This window comes from Microcebus murinus, chromosome 10 (assembly GCF_040939455.1).
Source record: "Microcebus murinus isolate Inina chromosome 10, M.murinus_Inina_mat1.0, whole genome shotgun sequence".
Classification (NCBI taxonomy): Eukaryota; Metazoa; Chordata; class Mammalia; order Primates; family Cheirogaleidae; genus Microcebus; species Microcebus murinus.
Genome location: NC_134113.1, coordinates 46738214 through 46755081, shown reverse-complemented (window position 1 = coordinate 46755081; position 16868 = coordinate 46738214). Strand labels below are relative to the sequence as shown.

Here is a 16868-nt window from a genome sequence, read left to right as displayed (position 1 = left end):
TAGAGCAGTTAGAACAGTGTTTGACACATTCTAAAGCTATTACATTTGTCTGACACCTTCTATGGCTAAATTGTAGTTAAGTATTATCTGCCTATATTTGCATAAGTATTATTTGCATATACAAACTTATGAATTTGGTTTATAATGTATGACACAGTTATAATAGTATTTTAGGCCAGGCATAGTGGCTCATGCCTGTAGTCCCAGCATTTGGGGAGGCCAAGGCAGGAAGATCATTTGAGACCAGGAGTTTGAGTTCAGCTGAGGCAACATAGCAAGACCCTGTCACTACAAAAAATAAGAAAAATAAGCTGGGCATGGTGGCAAGCAACTGTAGACCAGCTACTTAGGAAGCTGAGGTGGGAGGCTCTCTTGAGCCCAGGAGCTCAAGGCAGAGCTAGGATTACACCACTGCTAGCCTGAGCAACAGAGTAAGAAATTGCCTCTAAAAAATAAAAATAAAAAAGAATAGTATTTAAGATGACAACACACTCAAAACCTAATTAATGTCTGAATCTGTAGTTAACAGGAGGAGGCTTTTGTTTTTCATGAAATCAACAACAACGACAAAAAAAAAACAAAACCTGGATCTACATAAATCATCTTAACCTTCATCAAAAATTTCACTCAAATATAACTTAAGCATAATTTCAAAGCTACTAGTATTTTGGCAACATATCCACCTCTGAGAATAATTGAAATTTTAAAATTATAGTGATAGCCAACATTATCTCATTTGATTATACTAATGGAGCAGTTAATTAAACAACCTTAAATTGATTCTATACAATAGCCCACAAAATTAATATAAAACTTTAAAATCAAAATAATGAGTTAGGTTTTTGTCTAGTAAAAACTCAAACATTTATATGTATAAAAACATTTACATGTATAAAAATATTAAGCTGAATATTTTTAGAAATCAATCACTTTTATATGCCCAAATTGAAACCATGTTTCTAAAGGTTCTGTTCCAGCTCATGTGGTTTTAAAATTAAAATAACAAAAAACTTACTGTGGAAGATTTAAAATTGCTTCTGGAATACATGTGAATTTATTTTGAGATAATTTTAAGCTTGTCACTGAAGAGGGCAAGAAAGGCATAGCAGCTAAAAGAAAATAAAAATGAGATAAACATTTTAATCACTTTATCCAGATTTAACTAGATTTCCATTAAATTCAACAATAATAACACCTACCAATGATGCATCACTTAATATAATTTCATCCTCACACTGACATTTTTTAAAAGTCTACTTTTTAAAATAAGGTAATATCCTTAGTATTTCCACTAAACAATAAAACAATAAGCCATACTTATCAGAATCTTTTAATATGAAAGCTAAATAATTATCTAGATATAAATTTATCTATCCAACATTTGTACAAAGTAAAAATTATTAGAATATTCATTTTAAATGATGTGTGATGTTATTACATAACATATGGATTAATTCAAATTATTACTCTCACTATAACAAAACACTTTTAAACACTTTACTAATATACAATATACTATAAAGATAAAAATTCTTTATGGTACTATTTCATAAAAAGTGTTCTATAGAATAATAATGGATGTTAATAAAAGTATTCTTTGATCATATAATCTGAGATTGAGAAATACTAGATAAAGTAAAATATCTCAGAGCTCCCAATAAATAAAGTAAAATATCTGAGTTCTCAACATTTTGGTATATTTCAATTTCCTCTATTAGGCAGAGGTCATACATGTTCTACCCTATAGGATTTTTGTGAGATTCAGCTGAGATGACACATTGACCATAAACAAGCTTCAAGGTCCTTTTGGATGCTCTTCTTTCCAGAGCCAACTTAAACAGCATAAGCATGGAATATATCCCCAACTTCACAGTCTGATCCAATCCCTTTGAGGTACCCTCGTAGCATCCTGAAACTTTTCCACAGCATTTAGCACAATATACACTTACATCTGTGCCATCATTATTTCATGCCTGTCTGTCTTCTGAACTTAATCACAGTTCATTAAGGGCAGAGACTGGGTTTGCTTTGTTCACTAGCAAGTAAATCACTCTATCTGCAGTATAGGGCTCATGGTAAATACATGGTTAATATTCAGAAGGGTAGGAAAAGGGAGGAAGGGAAAAAGGAGAAAAATACTCTGCAGATTCATTTGGCTTTTATCATTATTAGTTTCTGAAAGTTCTGAAAAATCAAAATTTTTTAAATAAGTAGTCAAACTGTACTCTAGTATTAAGCAGTATTAAAAAGTATTTTACTGAGTCAGGTATAGAATTATCACAGGGGTGGCAAGATATGTGTGGTCTCTATTAAGGGAAATGAAATATGGGGAGTCCCTGTATATTGCTATAAAAGTATTTTGTTCCGGAATATTGAAATATTCAGATAGGCTACAAATGAACATGATTCCCTGTATTATCTCACATGCTAAGAGAACTTACAGTATTCCTATTCCAGAACTTTCAATATGATGAAAGTGATGATCATCTTGTGTATTACTGTAATATCTTGCAAAAAGCAAGAGATAAATGGATACATATTAACCTTATTAATTTAAAAACTGTTACATGATTAATTGTATTTCTAAAAACAATAGCAATAAAAATAATTGCACTTATAATACAAAAAAAAATTATTGAAGAAACTTTAGCATAATAAGCAGTATTCCAGCATAAAGATGCTTCACCTGGCTCAGACAGCCATGTGCATTTTTGGCTTAATAAAATAAAAGAACCATGGTATAATGACTATTTGTAGGCCAGGTAACTGTAATTTTAGTCTATGACAATAACAATCTGCTAACTTTTCTTTTTAATTATAGACTATTTCTAGAGCACCTTTAGGGTTATAGAAAAATTGAACAGAAAGTACAGAGGATCGCCTCCATACCGCTTCTCCCCTCACCTTCCCTTACACAGTCTCCCCCATTATTAACAACTTGCATTAGTTTGGCACATTTGTTACAATTGATGAGCCAACATTGTCACCCAAAATCACAGGTTACCTTAGGGTTCATTCTTTATGTGGTACATTCTATGGGTTTTGACAAAGGTATAATGACATGTATTCACCATCACAGTATCATACAGAATGGTTTCATTGCCCTAAAAATCCTCTGTGCTCTCTCTGCCTATTCATCTGTGCACCCCCAACCTCTGGCAACCACTGATCTTTTTACTGTCCCTATCATAGTTTTGCTTTTCCCAGAACGTCACATAGTCGGGATCAAACATTATGTAGCCTTTTCAGGTTGGCTTCTTTCACTTAACAATATGCATTTATGTTTCCCCCATGTCTTTTCATGGTCTGATAGCTCATATCTTTTTTTATTGCCAACCTGCTAATTTCAGTTTTGAAACTCCAGCATAATATTTAAACTAAAACACCACTTTCAAATCCCCACCTAAAATGGTCATCTAGGACTCATCTTATACTACTTAAAAGGCCTCGTAAGGAGGTTACCCACACAGCACACTTACCTAGAAAATTCATTCTGGCACTGAAAATCTCCACTTTAGGACAAGCCTCAAGAAAGTTCTCTGATAGGGATGAAATGTGGTTTTTACTAAGGTTTAAAATCTTCAGTTCCTTCAGGCTCAAGGGGAAACATATCTCTGATATTTTATTTCTAGTCATGAGAGACAAAAAAAAAAAAAGGATGATATTGTATAAACTCATATGTTTTAAAGAAAAAAATATCAAAATAATTTGCCTTCAAAGAATAGCATCAAAGAAGATTTATTAATTTTAGGATTAGTTGTGAAAATTTAAGTCAACTGATAGACATAATGTTAATTGCCTCAGTTTTTTATTATATTTTTGTTTAAAACTAACTGTAATAGAAATTCATTGCCATAGAAATGGTAACACCTTTTATCAACATCAACATATTTAGGCAACTCTTTTGTCTTTAATGAATCCTTTCTTACCCTTCTAAAATGAGCTGTTCCAGTTTCTCTGCCACATCAGCAAGGTTCTCAGGAACAGAAGACAGCTGATTATATGACAGGTTAAACTGTTTCAGTGTTGGACATTTCACCGCAGGATCTAAAACCGCTGAGGGTCCAATGTCATTTCGAGAGACATCAAGGTTGGCAATACAATTCATTTTCAACAAGTAAGAGGGAAATGATGTAAATTTATTACTATGCAAGTCCAAATGTGTCAAACACTTCAGAGTCTGAAAAGACAATATTTTAAAATTCTAAAATGAACGATCTAAGAAACTTAAGTCTAGCTAATATTTCTGCCTTCCATACCTCTGGTAACTAGAACCATCAAGAATTTTTTTTAAAAATTGGAAACACAATCCACAACAGAATTTCAGTATACTGACTAGCCCAACCTGCTACAGCATGAGTAAAATTAGAAAAAATACAATAGGTAGGCTATCAAAACCAGGTTCACAAAAATAAGATTTAGAGTTTAATTCAGATTTTTTTGTAAATTATTTCTGAAAAAAACAAAATAGAAGGAGAATAGGCCTCAACAAATATTTGAATCAATAATTTAGTGATAAGCAGTACGATATAATCCTGGGAATATATTGCTAAATATTATCTTTTAGAAATTGTTTCACATTTTAATATATATAAGATTTAATCATAAGAGTAGTCACACATAATACATGTTTCATTATAGAACCTCCTCATTTATTTATTATTTGAGATAGGGTGTCATTCTGTTGCCCAGGTTAGAGTGCAGTGGCATCACCTACCTCACTGAAACCTCAAACTACTGGACTCACCCATCCTCCTTTCTCAGCCTCCTGAGCAGCTGGGACTACAGGCACATGCCATCACAGCTGGATAATTTTGGGTCTTGCTATATTGTTCAGGCTGGTCTTGAACTCCTGGCCTCAAGTGATCCTCCCACATCGACCTCCCAGAGTTCTAGGGTTACAGGCATGAGCCATTGTGTCTGGCCAGAATCTCCTCTTTTTAATGGAACTTTTTGTTTCAAATCTCTCTCTTCTTTTTTTAAGCAATTTATAATTTTACAATGATAATAGCAAACCTCCATCTACATATCATGTCAATTTTTAAAATCCTTGGTATGCATTACTGTCCAATGGCTAAAATGCCAAAAATAATCACTTTTGTATCCTCCTCTTCATCTATCAATATATTTATCCTCGTAAGAAATTCTAAAGAGTTTGATATGATTATAGAGGCTTATTAATGCCTCTTCACCCCAGAAGTTGTTTCAAAATTCCTGCCTTTGTATCAGATCCCATTAGCTTATTCAGAAGGAAAGATGTGAAAATCATTTATTCCTAAGGTTTAATCAGGAAATTTTCTTTTAGAAAGGAACAGTTGAGACCCTTTCAGGCAGTAATAAAAAAAGTGCCATCTAGTCGTGCCATTCTGAAATCTCCCTAAGAGAAGGCTCTGACCTGGTCCAGTCACGGAATGCCCTATTGCATCTCACTTTGTCATGCTCTCTTCAAATTCTTTTTGTTTTAGCTATGCCAAATTCTAGAATTCTTTTACTTATTCACTTAACAAATATTTATTGAAGGCTTACCAAGTGTTAGCAATCAATTCCTCCACAAATTAATTCAATAAGTTATCTACCAAGCCCCTACTGTACATGAGGACTTATTAGGCTAAACCAAAATTCCTGTCCCACAGTTTAGTAAGGGCAATGTACCTTAAATCAAATGTTGTGAATGAATGAGAATTTGGGAAAAGATATCAGGTGTCACAGATATGTAAACCTGGTGGGTAGGTTGGCTGGAGGATAGAAGGAGAGAAGAGAAGTAGAGGGTGAGGAAATGACATTTAAACTGATACCGGGGTAGAGCATGGTGGCTCACACCAACAATTTGGGAAGCCGAGGTGGGAGGATTACTTGAGGCCAAGAGTTTGAGACCAGCCTGGACAACATAGTGAGACCTCCATCTCTACAAAAAAATAAAAAAAATTGCCAAGCATGGTGGCATGCACCTGCAGCCCCAGTTACTCCAAAGCTAAGATAGGAGGATTGCTTAAGCCCAGGAGTTCAAGGTTGCAGTGAGTTATGGTCATGCCATTGCACTCCAGTCTGGGTGACAGAGCAAAATTCTGTCTCAAAAATAATAATAAAATTAAGTTAAAATAAACTGAGGCCTGGGTGACTTGGAAGATTTATCCAGGCAAAGAGGTGAAAGAGAGATAGAGGATACCTTTTAGACATTGAGATGGGGTTAGGGAGGGGGTCTCTTTTCTTTCTTTTCTCTGTCTCCAGACATACAAACTTTAGGGGAAAGATACAACTTAAATATACTTAAAATTTATGTAATGTTGCTTTTAAAGCATCTCAAAATTATGATAAAGTTAATAGGTTAGAAAAAGGGGAAATGTATTTGCAACAAAACTAGGGATTTTTAAAAAAAAAGCAAGTGTGATCCTTTATCAAACCTTGCAATTCACTCTAAAAATTTAAAAATTCATATTAAGATCATTTTAATTTGTCATGATATCTTCTTTGGCTTTAGACACTATTCTGACCCATAATACATAAAAATGATAAGCAAAGTCAATATTCAGAGAACTATCCCATCAACAAACTAGATTATACTTTAACTTGTACAAGATAGAAACTAAGCAAAAAAAATCAATCTTTAAGTTACACACAATTTTAAGACGCAAAACAATGCCACAAAGATCATTTAGTTGAGTCTCTGTATTTTACAGATGATAAAATGAAGGCTTAGAATGGGCAGAGTGATAAGTTCTTATTGTTACACAATTGGTAGCTAAGTCAAAGCTGGTACTTACCACATCAGCTATAATTCTAGCCTACCTAATTTAATTTAAATTGTTTAATTTGTCTTATTAGAATTAAATAATTGAAGTCCTAATCAATATAGCCTTGATAGACTTTATCATTTATCCTGTATCATCAAGACAGGACCCAGAATTTTTTCTAATCAGACCTCTGTTTCCATTGCCTGCCCTCAAAGATGTTTCTGAATAGACTAAGTTACCTGTGTGAAAACCAGAGGAATGGGGGGATTATTTGTCCAATGACACACAAAAGCAGAACCTTCTTTTGAAAAACTTAGCCATGCAAGTTAGATATAAATGCAAAGACTCTTCAAATGTCCTGAAAGTAATAAGGATGAATTAAATTTACTTCACATAGCTGCGGTGGGAAGCTCGTGAGTGCATTCTGGTGAAGCTCCAGCTTTTCAAGATGCTCCAAGTGACCACTCAGACAGCACTTCTGGCTTAGGGCATCAATATCTCTTAGTTCATTTGCCGAAAGGTCTAGTGATGTGATATATTCTCTCTCAGAAACCAGGGAAGAAATGCTGTCTGATTGCCTCATATGGGTTTGAAGTTTTGATGACCCTTTTGTCAAAAACAAACCAACAATGGAAAAATCAGCAAATAATTTAAATTTGCTTGCTAAAAGTTTTCTGAGCACCTACTAGCATCAAGTTATCTTTAAAGCACTGAAATTTCAGCAGAAAATCAAACTATGGAACTTGCATTCCAATGGCAGAGATGAACAGTAATTAAAAATATTTAATCAGGTGGTACAAGTAGTATTTAAAAAAAAACAACTGGAGAAAAGGATAAAGAGTAGCATTAGTAGGGTTATTAATTACATTTCAGAGAATTCATAAAAACGATCAAAGTGTCCTATAATATTCATAAAAAGTAATTTTTTAATCTATAACTATATTTCATTTTTCTATAGCCTGTAGAATCATTAAATAAACACATATGAAGATTATGTAAAATGAAATTGACACCAAGAAAATTTGAATAATTAGAGAAAATTTAACAAAGCACTGTATTCTGTCCAAAATATCTATTTACTTATGATTACTTCCAAATACTTACTGAGTGAATCATCTGAAGATAATATTTTTCTTTTTCGCCTCAGTAAATCTTCACTGTCAATAATGGGCCCCTATGAAATAAATAATGATGTATATAATAAAATTGCTGTCTTTTTTTTGAGAAGAGGACATTTTTATACAGTAACAACCAAAAAATTTTTATGGAGATAAATAGTGTGTATAATTATGGGACAAAAATGTGCAAGTACAAACTAAGAACCCAATCATGAAGATTAAAAAAAAAATCCATTGTAGTGCCCAAATGACCATAGAAGCATCTACTCTTTCTCCTTTGTTTTAAATATAATGAAACCAAAAAGCAGAGAGGTTGAGTCGAAGCTGTATATGTACAATTTCATCAACCAAACTATTTTTTCTAACTAAGCTGTTTATATAAATGAGAACAAGCATCTATAAAGACCGAGATCTAATTTAAACTATTCAGTTATAGTCATTCCTTTTGCCCATCTTACAATCTAGAATTAACATAAAATAACCCTCATATTTTTAGTACAGAATTATGATCCAAATTAAATCATATATTAGCATAGATGTTTTAAAGCAAATCTAAAAGCACAATGGCTCCCAAGTTCCCCAACTGGAATTATCAAACTCATCATGTAAATATGCCATAGTTCCTCCATAGTTCCTAAACATACAGGAGGTTGAAATAATAATGGTTTCTAGAAATTAAATGACTCTCAATACACACAAAAAATATGTCTTGATGACCAAGGTTATCATGCTACTCCATCTTGCTATGATCCTTCAGACTCCTGTCTGGTTCCTTAGAAACCACTCTAAGATTTCTACCTAAAGTATTCCTAAGACCAACACACACCATTGTGCACAGACCCAGCCTGGGCTCTTTTCAGACATGGAGCTCTGAAAAGAAAGAAGGGGGAAACCATCCTGAAGTGTATTCAGTCAGTATACACATGCCCCAAACAAATTCTAACTCTGTATGCTCAAAAGTCTGCAAATGTGAATTTAACATAATTTATGACAAATAACTACACATAGTTTTCATACTTCAGGGAATTCTCTACCATTCAAAAGTGATACTTCTTGCTGAGGCACAAACTAGTTGTCAAGAGAATGTCAGCAGCAAAGCACAGAACGTAATCACAATCCACTTACCAGTGAATTCGAATGCCTTTGCAAATTTGGAGAATAACGCTGCAACGCAGGGTCTCGGTAAAATTCTCCTACACTAATTGAGTTTGATTTCTTTTTCACAAGAAATGAGCCTTCACTTCCTATTTTGAAATGATAAAATAACATGAAGGTTCGTGAGAAAAGCTTATTCAATCATAAGATGCCAGTATATTAGCTCAATCATGGAAGATTAAATGTATTTTTCTTAAAGGAAATTTCATAGTCAATTCCCTGTGTAGCACCTTTAAAATAGAAATGATAAGCCATGTTGGTTTTTCACTTTAAAAATTCAACTACATTTTTCTTCATCCATAATTATTTATTAAATGGCTGTCATAGACTAGGCACTGAGTAAGGGCTGGATAATGATAAGGAGAAAAAAAAATCCATGCCTTGGAGGACCTCATAGTCTAGTAGGAAAAAGCCAAGTAAGTCAGTGGTTACATATGCTGTAACAAATACTAATACATGTGTGTAAAGAAAGCAGAGAAAGTTTGTATACTATGTTACTCTTTTCTGTTTCTCTGAATTTTTCTTATAAATGTTTCAAGTCTTGCTTTAAATAATGGAATGATGCTTAAATTATTTAACATTCAGAAATCTTGAGAATATCTCTCATTTGAATTTCATATTTCATGGTTTCTTTTATGGAGTGACATTAAAACAAACACAATGAGTTTAACTAGCAATAATTGTTTTGTGATAGAAGGGATGACAAGTACTTTTAAAATGATAAATTTTTAATAAAATTAAGATTAATAAATAAATCATATTAATGATAAATAATGTGGAGGCATTTGTGAAAAGTTATTCATAAGATGTTAAATTCAACCGCTCTTAGCTTGGAAACACAAAGAAGTAAGTGTGTCAAAACCAAATAATAAAATCTATATATCCAAAAACCAACTTCATAATATTTAGTATAAATCTTGATACAAACAGTTCCTGCCTGGTTCATTATTAAAATTTCATTAACTCTATCATTTAAATTATTTTTATCCTTAAGAATGTCTATAAAATAGGATTCATAATTTAATTACATTTGTATATCTTATAAAGATTATTAAATTTTCATAATTATCTCACTTTATATGTTTCTAAAAGATCTACTAGCACATTATTCGTACTAGCAACATAGTACATTTTATAATTATTTTATGTTGACATCTCTAATGTTTTCCTTAAAAATACTTGAAGATAATTCTTTCAGGCATGATGGAGTCACAGGCAAGAACAGACTACTCCCATAAACAAGAAAATTGGACAAATATATTAAACAACTGGATTCAGACACTAGGCAACAGACAGCCCAGAACTATGTGATACCGGAAAGAAGGGAAACAAATTACGTGAGCCCTATGATCACCCTGCCTTCTGCCTAGAGGCAATCTAAGGTCCACTGACACAGGGAGAAGAAATTTCAACATAGTCTGGTGGCTTTCCTGAGATGAGGAGCTGCAGATGAACACTCATGGAGACTGAGGTAGCTGTGAGTTCTGGAGCAGTTATGGAAAAAGAGCTCCAGCAATCCACATTAAGGGTTTCTGGCAGATACGCACTATAAGAAATAAAAAGGGAATTCTTCCAGAGGAAGGAAATGATACTTAGATGAATACAAAGAGGTTAATTCATAAAAAAAATATAATCCTTAATGTTGTGCACCCAAGAGAGCCTCACAAAATACACAAAGCATACACTGATAGAACTGAAAGGAAAATTAACGAACCCACATTTACGATGTCAACATTTCTCAAACACAAGTAGAGACAAAAATCAGTAAAGTTGTAGAAGACTTGAAAATGTTACCAAATAATTTGACTTAATTGACTTGACCCAATAACGGCTGAAGACACTTTCTTTTCAGTTGCACATGGGACATCACTAAGACACACCACACAATAGTCCACAAAGCATTTTGAATAAATTTAAAAGGATAGAAATCATCAGAGTGGTTGTCCAAACACACAAAAAAGCTTGAAACCAATAACAGAAAGTTATCCAGAAAAATCTCCAAATAGTTTGGAAATAAATGGCATTGCTTTAAATAATGCATGAATCAAAGAAGTCACAAAACAATTGAAAATTTTAAACACTGAACAAAAACATAACATACCAAAATTTTGGAATGCAATGAAAGTGGTGTTTAGTAACACATGTATAGCCTTAAATGTTTATATCATAAAATAAGAAAGGTCTAAAAATCAGTGTCCTAAGCTTTCAAGTTAAGAACTATAAAAAGAGCCAATTAAAAAACAAAAAAGAAAAGTAAATAATAAAGATCAGTACAAAAATAAATGAAAATGAAGGCATAAATAATAGAAAAAAAATCAAACAAAAATCTGATTCTTTGAAAAGATCAATAAAATTGGTAAACTTTGAGCCAGAAAGAACAAGAAAAAAAAAGAAAAAACACAAATTACCAAAGTCAAGAACGAAAGACCAGGCATCACTACAGATCCTTCACACATTAACAATAGGAAATTATTATAAATAGCATTAAACATAGAATAAGTTTGGCAACTTAAGTGAAATTGACATATTCCTTGAAAGTCACAAATCACTAAAACTGACTTAAATAAAAGAAAATCAAAATAACCATAAATCTTTTAAGTCATTAAATTTATAATTTAAAATCTCCCCCCTCAAAAAGAATTCCAAACCTAGATAGCCATTACTGATGAATGCTATGAGGCATTTAAGAAGGAAATAATATCTCTACACAAACTCTTTCAGAAAATAGTAGAACTGGGAACATTTCCCGAGTCATTTCAAGAGGCCAGCATTACTATCATAAGAACGAATGAAACTACAGACCAATATTTCTCAGAGATGGAAAATTCTTAAAATTTTAGAAAATAAAATTCAATACTGTATAAAAGGGATAGTATACTATAACCAAGTGAGATTTACCTCAGGAATACAAGTTTTATCTGTAAAAACATTAGAAAATCAATCAATGTAACTGACCATATTAACAAAATAAGGGGGGGGAAATATGACTATTTCCACAGATGCTGATGAGTATTTTCCAACACCCATTAATGTAATAAAAGGCTCAGCAAATGATGACTAAGGAAGTAGCTTCCTCAACCTGATGAAGGGCATCCATGAAAAACTATGGATAATGTCATACTTAATGATGAGAGACTAAATTCTTTCCCCCTAACTTTGGAAACCAGGGAATGACGCCCAGTCTTACCACTTCTATTCAACATAGTACTGGAGGTCCTAGCCAGTGCAATAAAACAAGAAAAAAAAAAGATACACAGATTAGAAAAGAAGAAGCAAATCTGTCTTTATTAGAAAATGGCATAATTGTGAACATTGAAAATCCTACGGAATCTACAGAAAGCTACAAGAATTCATAAGTGAGTTTAGCAAAGTTAACGCAAATAAATCAACTGTATTTCTATATGTCATCAGTGAACTATTGGAAATTGAAATTAAAATACAACACATTTACAGTAGTATTAGAAAACATGCAATACAAATACCACTAAAAGAATTTTAAAAGACAAATTAATGGAAATATATACCATTTTTATGTCAAAAGACTCACTATTAAAGTATCAATTGCCCCAAATTGATTTATAGATTTAATCTACATAAATTGTTACTTATATATTAATTCTATTTTATATAATATAGGAAATAATACATTTTTAAAATTAGTTCTATATTAAATCAACATATAAATTTAATCCAATTATAATCCCAGCATAAAATTGGCTGATTCAAAATGTATATGGAAATGCAAAGAACCTAGAATAGTAAGAACAATTTTGAATAAAAGAACACCAGAGGACTTACACTGCCTGAATTCTAGATCTACTGTTAAGCAGTAGATAATCAAGACAATGTGGTATTGGCATAAGGATAAGGTATTAATCAATGGCATAGTATAAATAATGCTAAAATAGAACCATATCTATATGGTCTATTAAATTGAACAAAGTTGCCATTAATTCAATGAGGAATTATATTATTTTCAACAAATAATGTTGGAACAACTAGATATCCATACAGAGAAAAATAAATGTCAACTCTTCATTGACACTATACACAAAAATCAACTTAAAATGGATTTAGACCTAAATGTAAACATAAGATTTAACACTACTAAAAGGAAACATAGAATAAAATATTCACAAATTTAGACTAGTAAAAGATTTCTTAAATGGAATAGAAAGAATCATACACCATAAAAGAAAAAAAAATGAAAAACTACACTTCACCAAAATTTAAAACCTCTGCTCTTTGAAAAATACCATTAATAAAATGAGAAGACAAGTTATGACTGGGAGAAAATATTTGTAATACATATATGTCACAACTTCTATCTAGAATATATAAAGAACTCATATTAATAATAATAACACACAATTAAAAGCAAAATATTTGAACAGACACTTCACAAAGAAAATATATGAATGGCCAATAAGAACATGAAAATATCCTCAATATCACTAGTCATCAGAGAATTGAAAATTAAACCCAAATGAATTAGGACTACACCTCCACTAGAATGGCCAAAATTAAATTGACTGACAATACCAACTGTTAAGGATGTACAGCAACTAGAATTCTCATGTATTGCTGGTGGAAGTATAATGTAGTACAACCACTTTGGAAAACAGCCAGACACAAAAGAGTCCATACTGTATGATTTTAGAAGCAACCCAAGTGCCCATCAATACATGAGTGAATTAATAAAATATAGTATTTGTATACCATAGAGTGAGTACTACTCAGCCATAAAAAATGGTAAACTACCTCTTGTATTATCCTGGAGGACCTGGAGCCCATTCTTCTAAGTGAAATTTCACAAGAATGGAAAAACAAACACCATATGTACTCATCATTAAATTGGTACTACTCAATCAAAACGTATGTGCACATATGGAAGTAACATTCATCGTATAACAGGCAGGTGAGTTGGGGGGAGCTGGGGATGGGAAAACTCACACCTAACAGGTGCAGTGCGCCCTGTCCGGGGGATTGGCACACTCGTAAGCTCTGACTCAGGCAGTGCAAAGACAATTTATATAACCAAAGTGTTTGTATCACCACAGTACTCTGCAATTTTTAAAAACTGAAGAAAAAATTAATTTAATCTATAGTGACAGAAAGCAGATAAGTGACTGCCAGGGGCCAAGGGCAGAGAGGCATTTTCTGTGAAGAGACCCTAAAGGAACTTTTCTGGATGACTTCATAGTGATGATGACTACATGGATGTATAAATTTTCAAAACCTATGGAAATATATACTTAAAGTGAATGCATTTTATTTTGCATAAATTTTATCTCAATAAATTTGATTTTTAAAAATACCTGTACTTGAGTCAAGACAGTGTAGAATAACTCTTGTTTTTTCCCTCCCAAATACTTTTATTCTATGGCCCAAAGTTTTCAATCATACAATGTTAATAAAAAAGCCTCTTGCCCCATTTTTACCAAACTACATTGTGTTAAATATGTCAGCCCTAATCACTGTCATTATATATCTTGCCAGATCAAGCTTTAAAAGTTGTCTCAAGTGACCTTTTAAAATATTAATATTATTTTTAACTGCAATAAAGGTAAAGAATTATTAAGTACTTCCTATTTGCCAAGCACTGTCGCAGACACTTCACATACATTTTCTCTAATTCCTACATGTTGCAAGGTTGGCCTCACTACCTTTAACAAGGTTAAGGGGCTTACACAAGCTACAAACGGATCCAGTCAATGACAGAACATGGAATCCACTTCCAGTCTGAGTCAAACTTTTTTGACTGCAATAGTCACCAATAACCAATTCATTTGCCTAACATTTAGCACAGAGACACTTTTTTTTTTGTCATTGCTTTAACTGGAGTTAGTAAGCATAACTGTTTTTGAAAACAAACACAATTTTACTCAGGTTTTTCCAAATCAATTAAATCAGGTTTTTGTCTCAGTTCCTATTTATTGTTCCATGCCAATGTGTAAGTACATAAAGGGAATTGTTTTTTATAATAAATACCTTCACTATCCAGATCATCACTTTGAGCAAACACACTGTCCATGGAAGAGTCAGGAATGAAGGTCCATTCATCAAGTTTATCAAGTACATCTTCAGGAAAATTCCTATCGCTGCCTGAGGCTGCTCCTTCTGCCACTGCATTTTTCATCTGATATCTGAGCACCATTCTTGCTAGTGTAGATCCTAGATCTAAAAGTAGAGATATACCAGCAACTTGGAAACCAACAATTATACAAATACAACTATATATACCAAAGCTCTTTATATAGTCTCATGCTTCTAGAGAATTTTTTCTATTTTTCCTTCTAAAGTCACTTTCCAATTGTGATATTAAATACTTAGCAGGTGGCAAATTGAATTTTTAAAAAATCGTAAGAATTTACACAAAGCTTCAGCATGGATGACAACAATAAATCTCTCTGAAAGGGCTGGGCTTTGAAGCCAGACAGCCCTGTGTTCAAATCATAGTAATGTCACTTGCAAGTTACATAAACTCCCTGAGTATAAGTGTCCTGACCTGGAAAATGAAGATGACAGTATATATATATACAGCATAGGGTGATGGAAGAGAATAAATGAAATGATGCATATAAAATGTTTAGCACAATGCTTAGAATATATAAGATGCTAAATAAATGATACAGTTATCTTTATAAACTTTGCTGAGTAATTCATTCTGATTATCAGGAAATTTGATGAAAAATCAAAGTTAACATTTTTCTCACAATTTCATTACATTTTATCTTATGTTCCAATATGAAGAAATGAATTGGTAAAGTCCTCATTGTTCTACAGGCAGCCTGGAAGATTTCTTCAAATATTACTCTCCTAGCTCACACTATAACACACATATGTGACTCAGTCAAATAGAACCTGGAAAATGTTTTGAAGCTATGAACTCAGAACGGTCTTTACACAAACCAGTTGCCAACGAAGTCATGGCTACATCCTCCAAACAATAAATCATATTATTATATTTTTTAATCAGGTAAGACTTGTCAATGGTGAAAACATACAGAACAAAGAGAATATAGTGAATGACAAATCTCCCTCCATCCCTCTCCAATGGGCCCACAATTCCCCTCCATCAGACAGCAAAGATTAAAGTAAGCAGGAAGTTGACATGAAACTGGTTGAAGTAATGAAACATGGGATTTAATATGTCTCATTAATTTCCAAAGGCCCCAGAGGCAACCAGGCAATCCATTTCTAGAGTTTAGTTCATATTCAAACATTTATGACCACATTCCAATTGTATCTTCATCAGCATTAGCATACTAAAAACACTGTTCTTCACCCCTTTTTTTTTTTCATTTAACAATACATTGTCTACCAGGACATTTAGATTTGCTGCATTTTTTTCCACAATGATTGCAAAGAATTCACTGCATGAATGTAGCATGATTCATTTAAATAGTACTTAGAGTTTTTTTCCCACTCTTTTGCTATTATAAATAATGTTTTAGTGTGCATTTTTGTACATAATTCCTTGTGCACATTGAGAATATCCATATCACAGAATCCTAACACTCTACTGGTGGGTCAAAAATGTATGTATGTACATTGAAAATATTAAGAGATATTGCCAAATTGTCCTCAAAAAGAGAACAGTTTAAATTCATATCAACAATGTGTGAAGTACCTGTTTCCATATATACTTACTAACATCATTTATAACCAAATTTTTATTTTTACTAAAATTAAATATTTAATTCTAAATGATCATCTACCATGTGCAAACTACTATAGATGATGTGGTTACAACTATGGACAGAATTGACACTGACTTTATGGTGCTTATAATTAACCAAAAACAGGTTATAAAAATGAAAAATTCCATTATATGTAATAAGTGGTAGTACAGGTAAGAAAT

The 16868-nt window shown here is 32.5% G+C and overlaps 1 protein-coding gene across 1 annotated transcript in view; it reads right to left on the bottom strand.

The window, feature by feature from the left end:
- LRRK2 (leucine rich repeat kinase 2) overlaps positions 1–16868 on the bottom strand; it is a 132767-nt gene that overhangs the window by 61911 nt on the left and 53988 nt on the right. The window contains exons 20-26 of the mRNA XM_076007179.1: positions 14996–15184; positions 8975–9093; positions 7836–7905; positions 7120–7337; positions 3930–4180; positions 3480–3628; positions 1016–1109 (exon numbers count right to left, since the gene is read on the bottom strand). Coding sequence (XP_075863294.1) covers positions 1016–1109; positions 3480–3628; positions 3930–4180; positions 7120–7337; positions 7836–7905; positions 8975–9093; positions 14996–15184 — 1090 coding nt within the window. The remainder of the gene's footprint in view (positions 1–1015; positions 1110–3479; positions 3629–3929; positions 4181–7119; positions 7338–7835; positions 7906–8974; positions 9094–14995; positions 15185–16868) is intronic.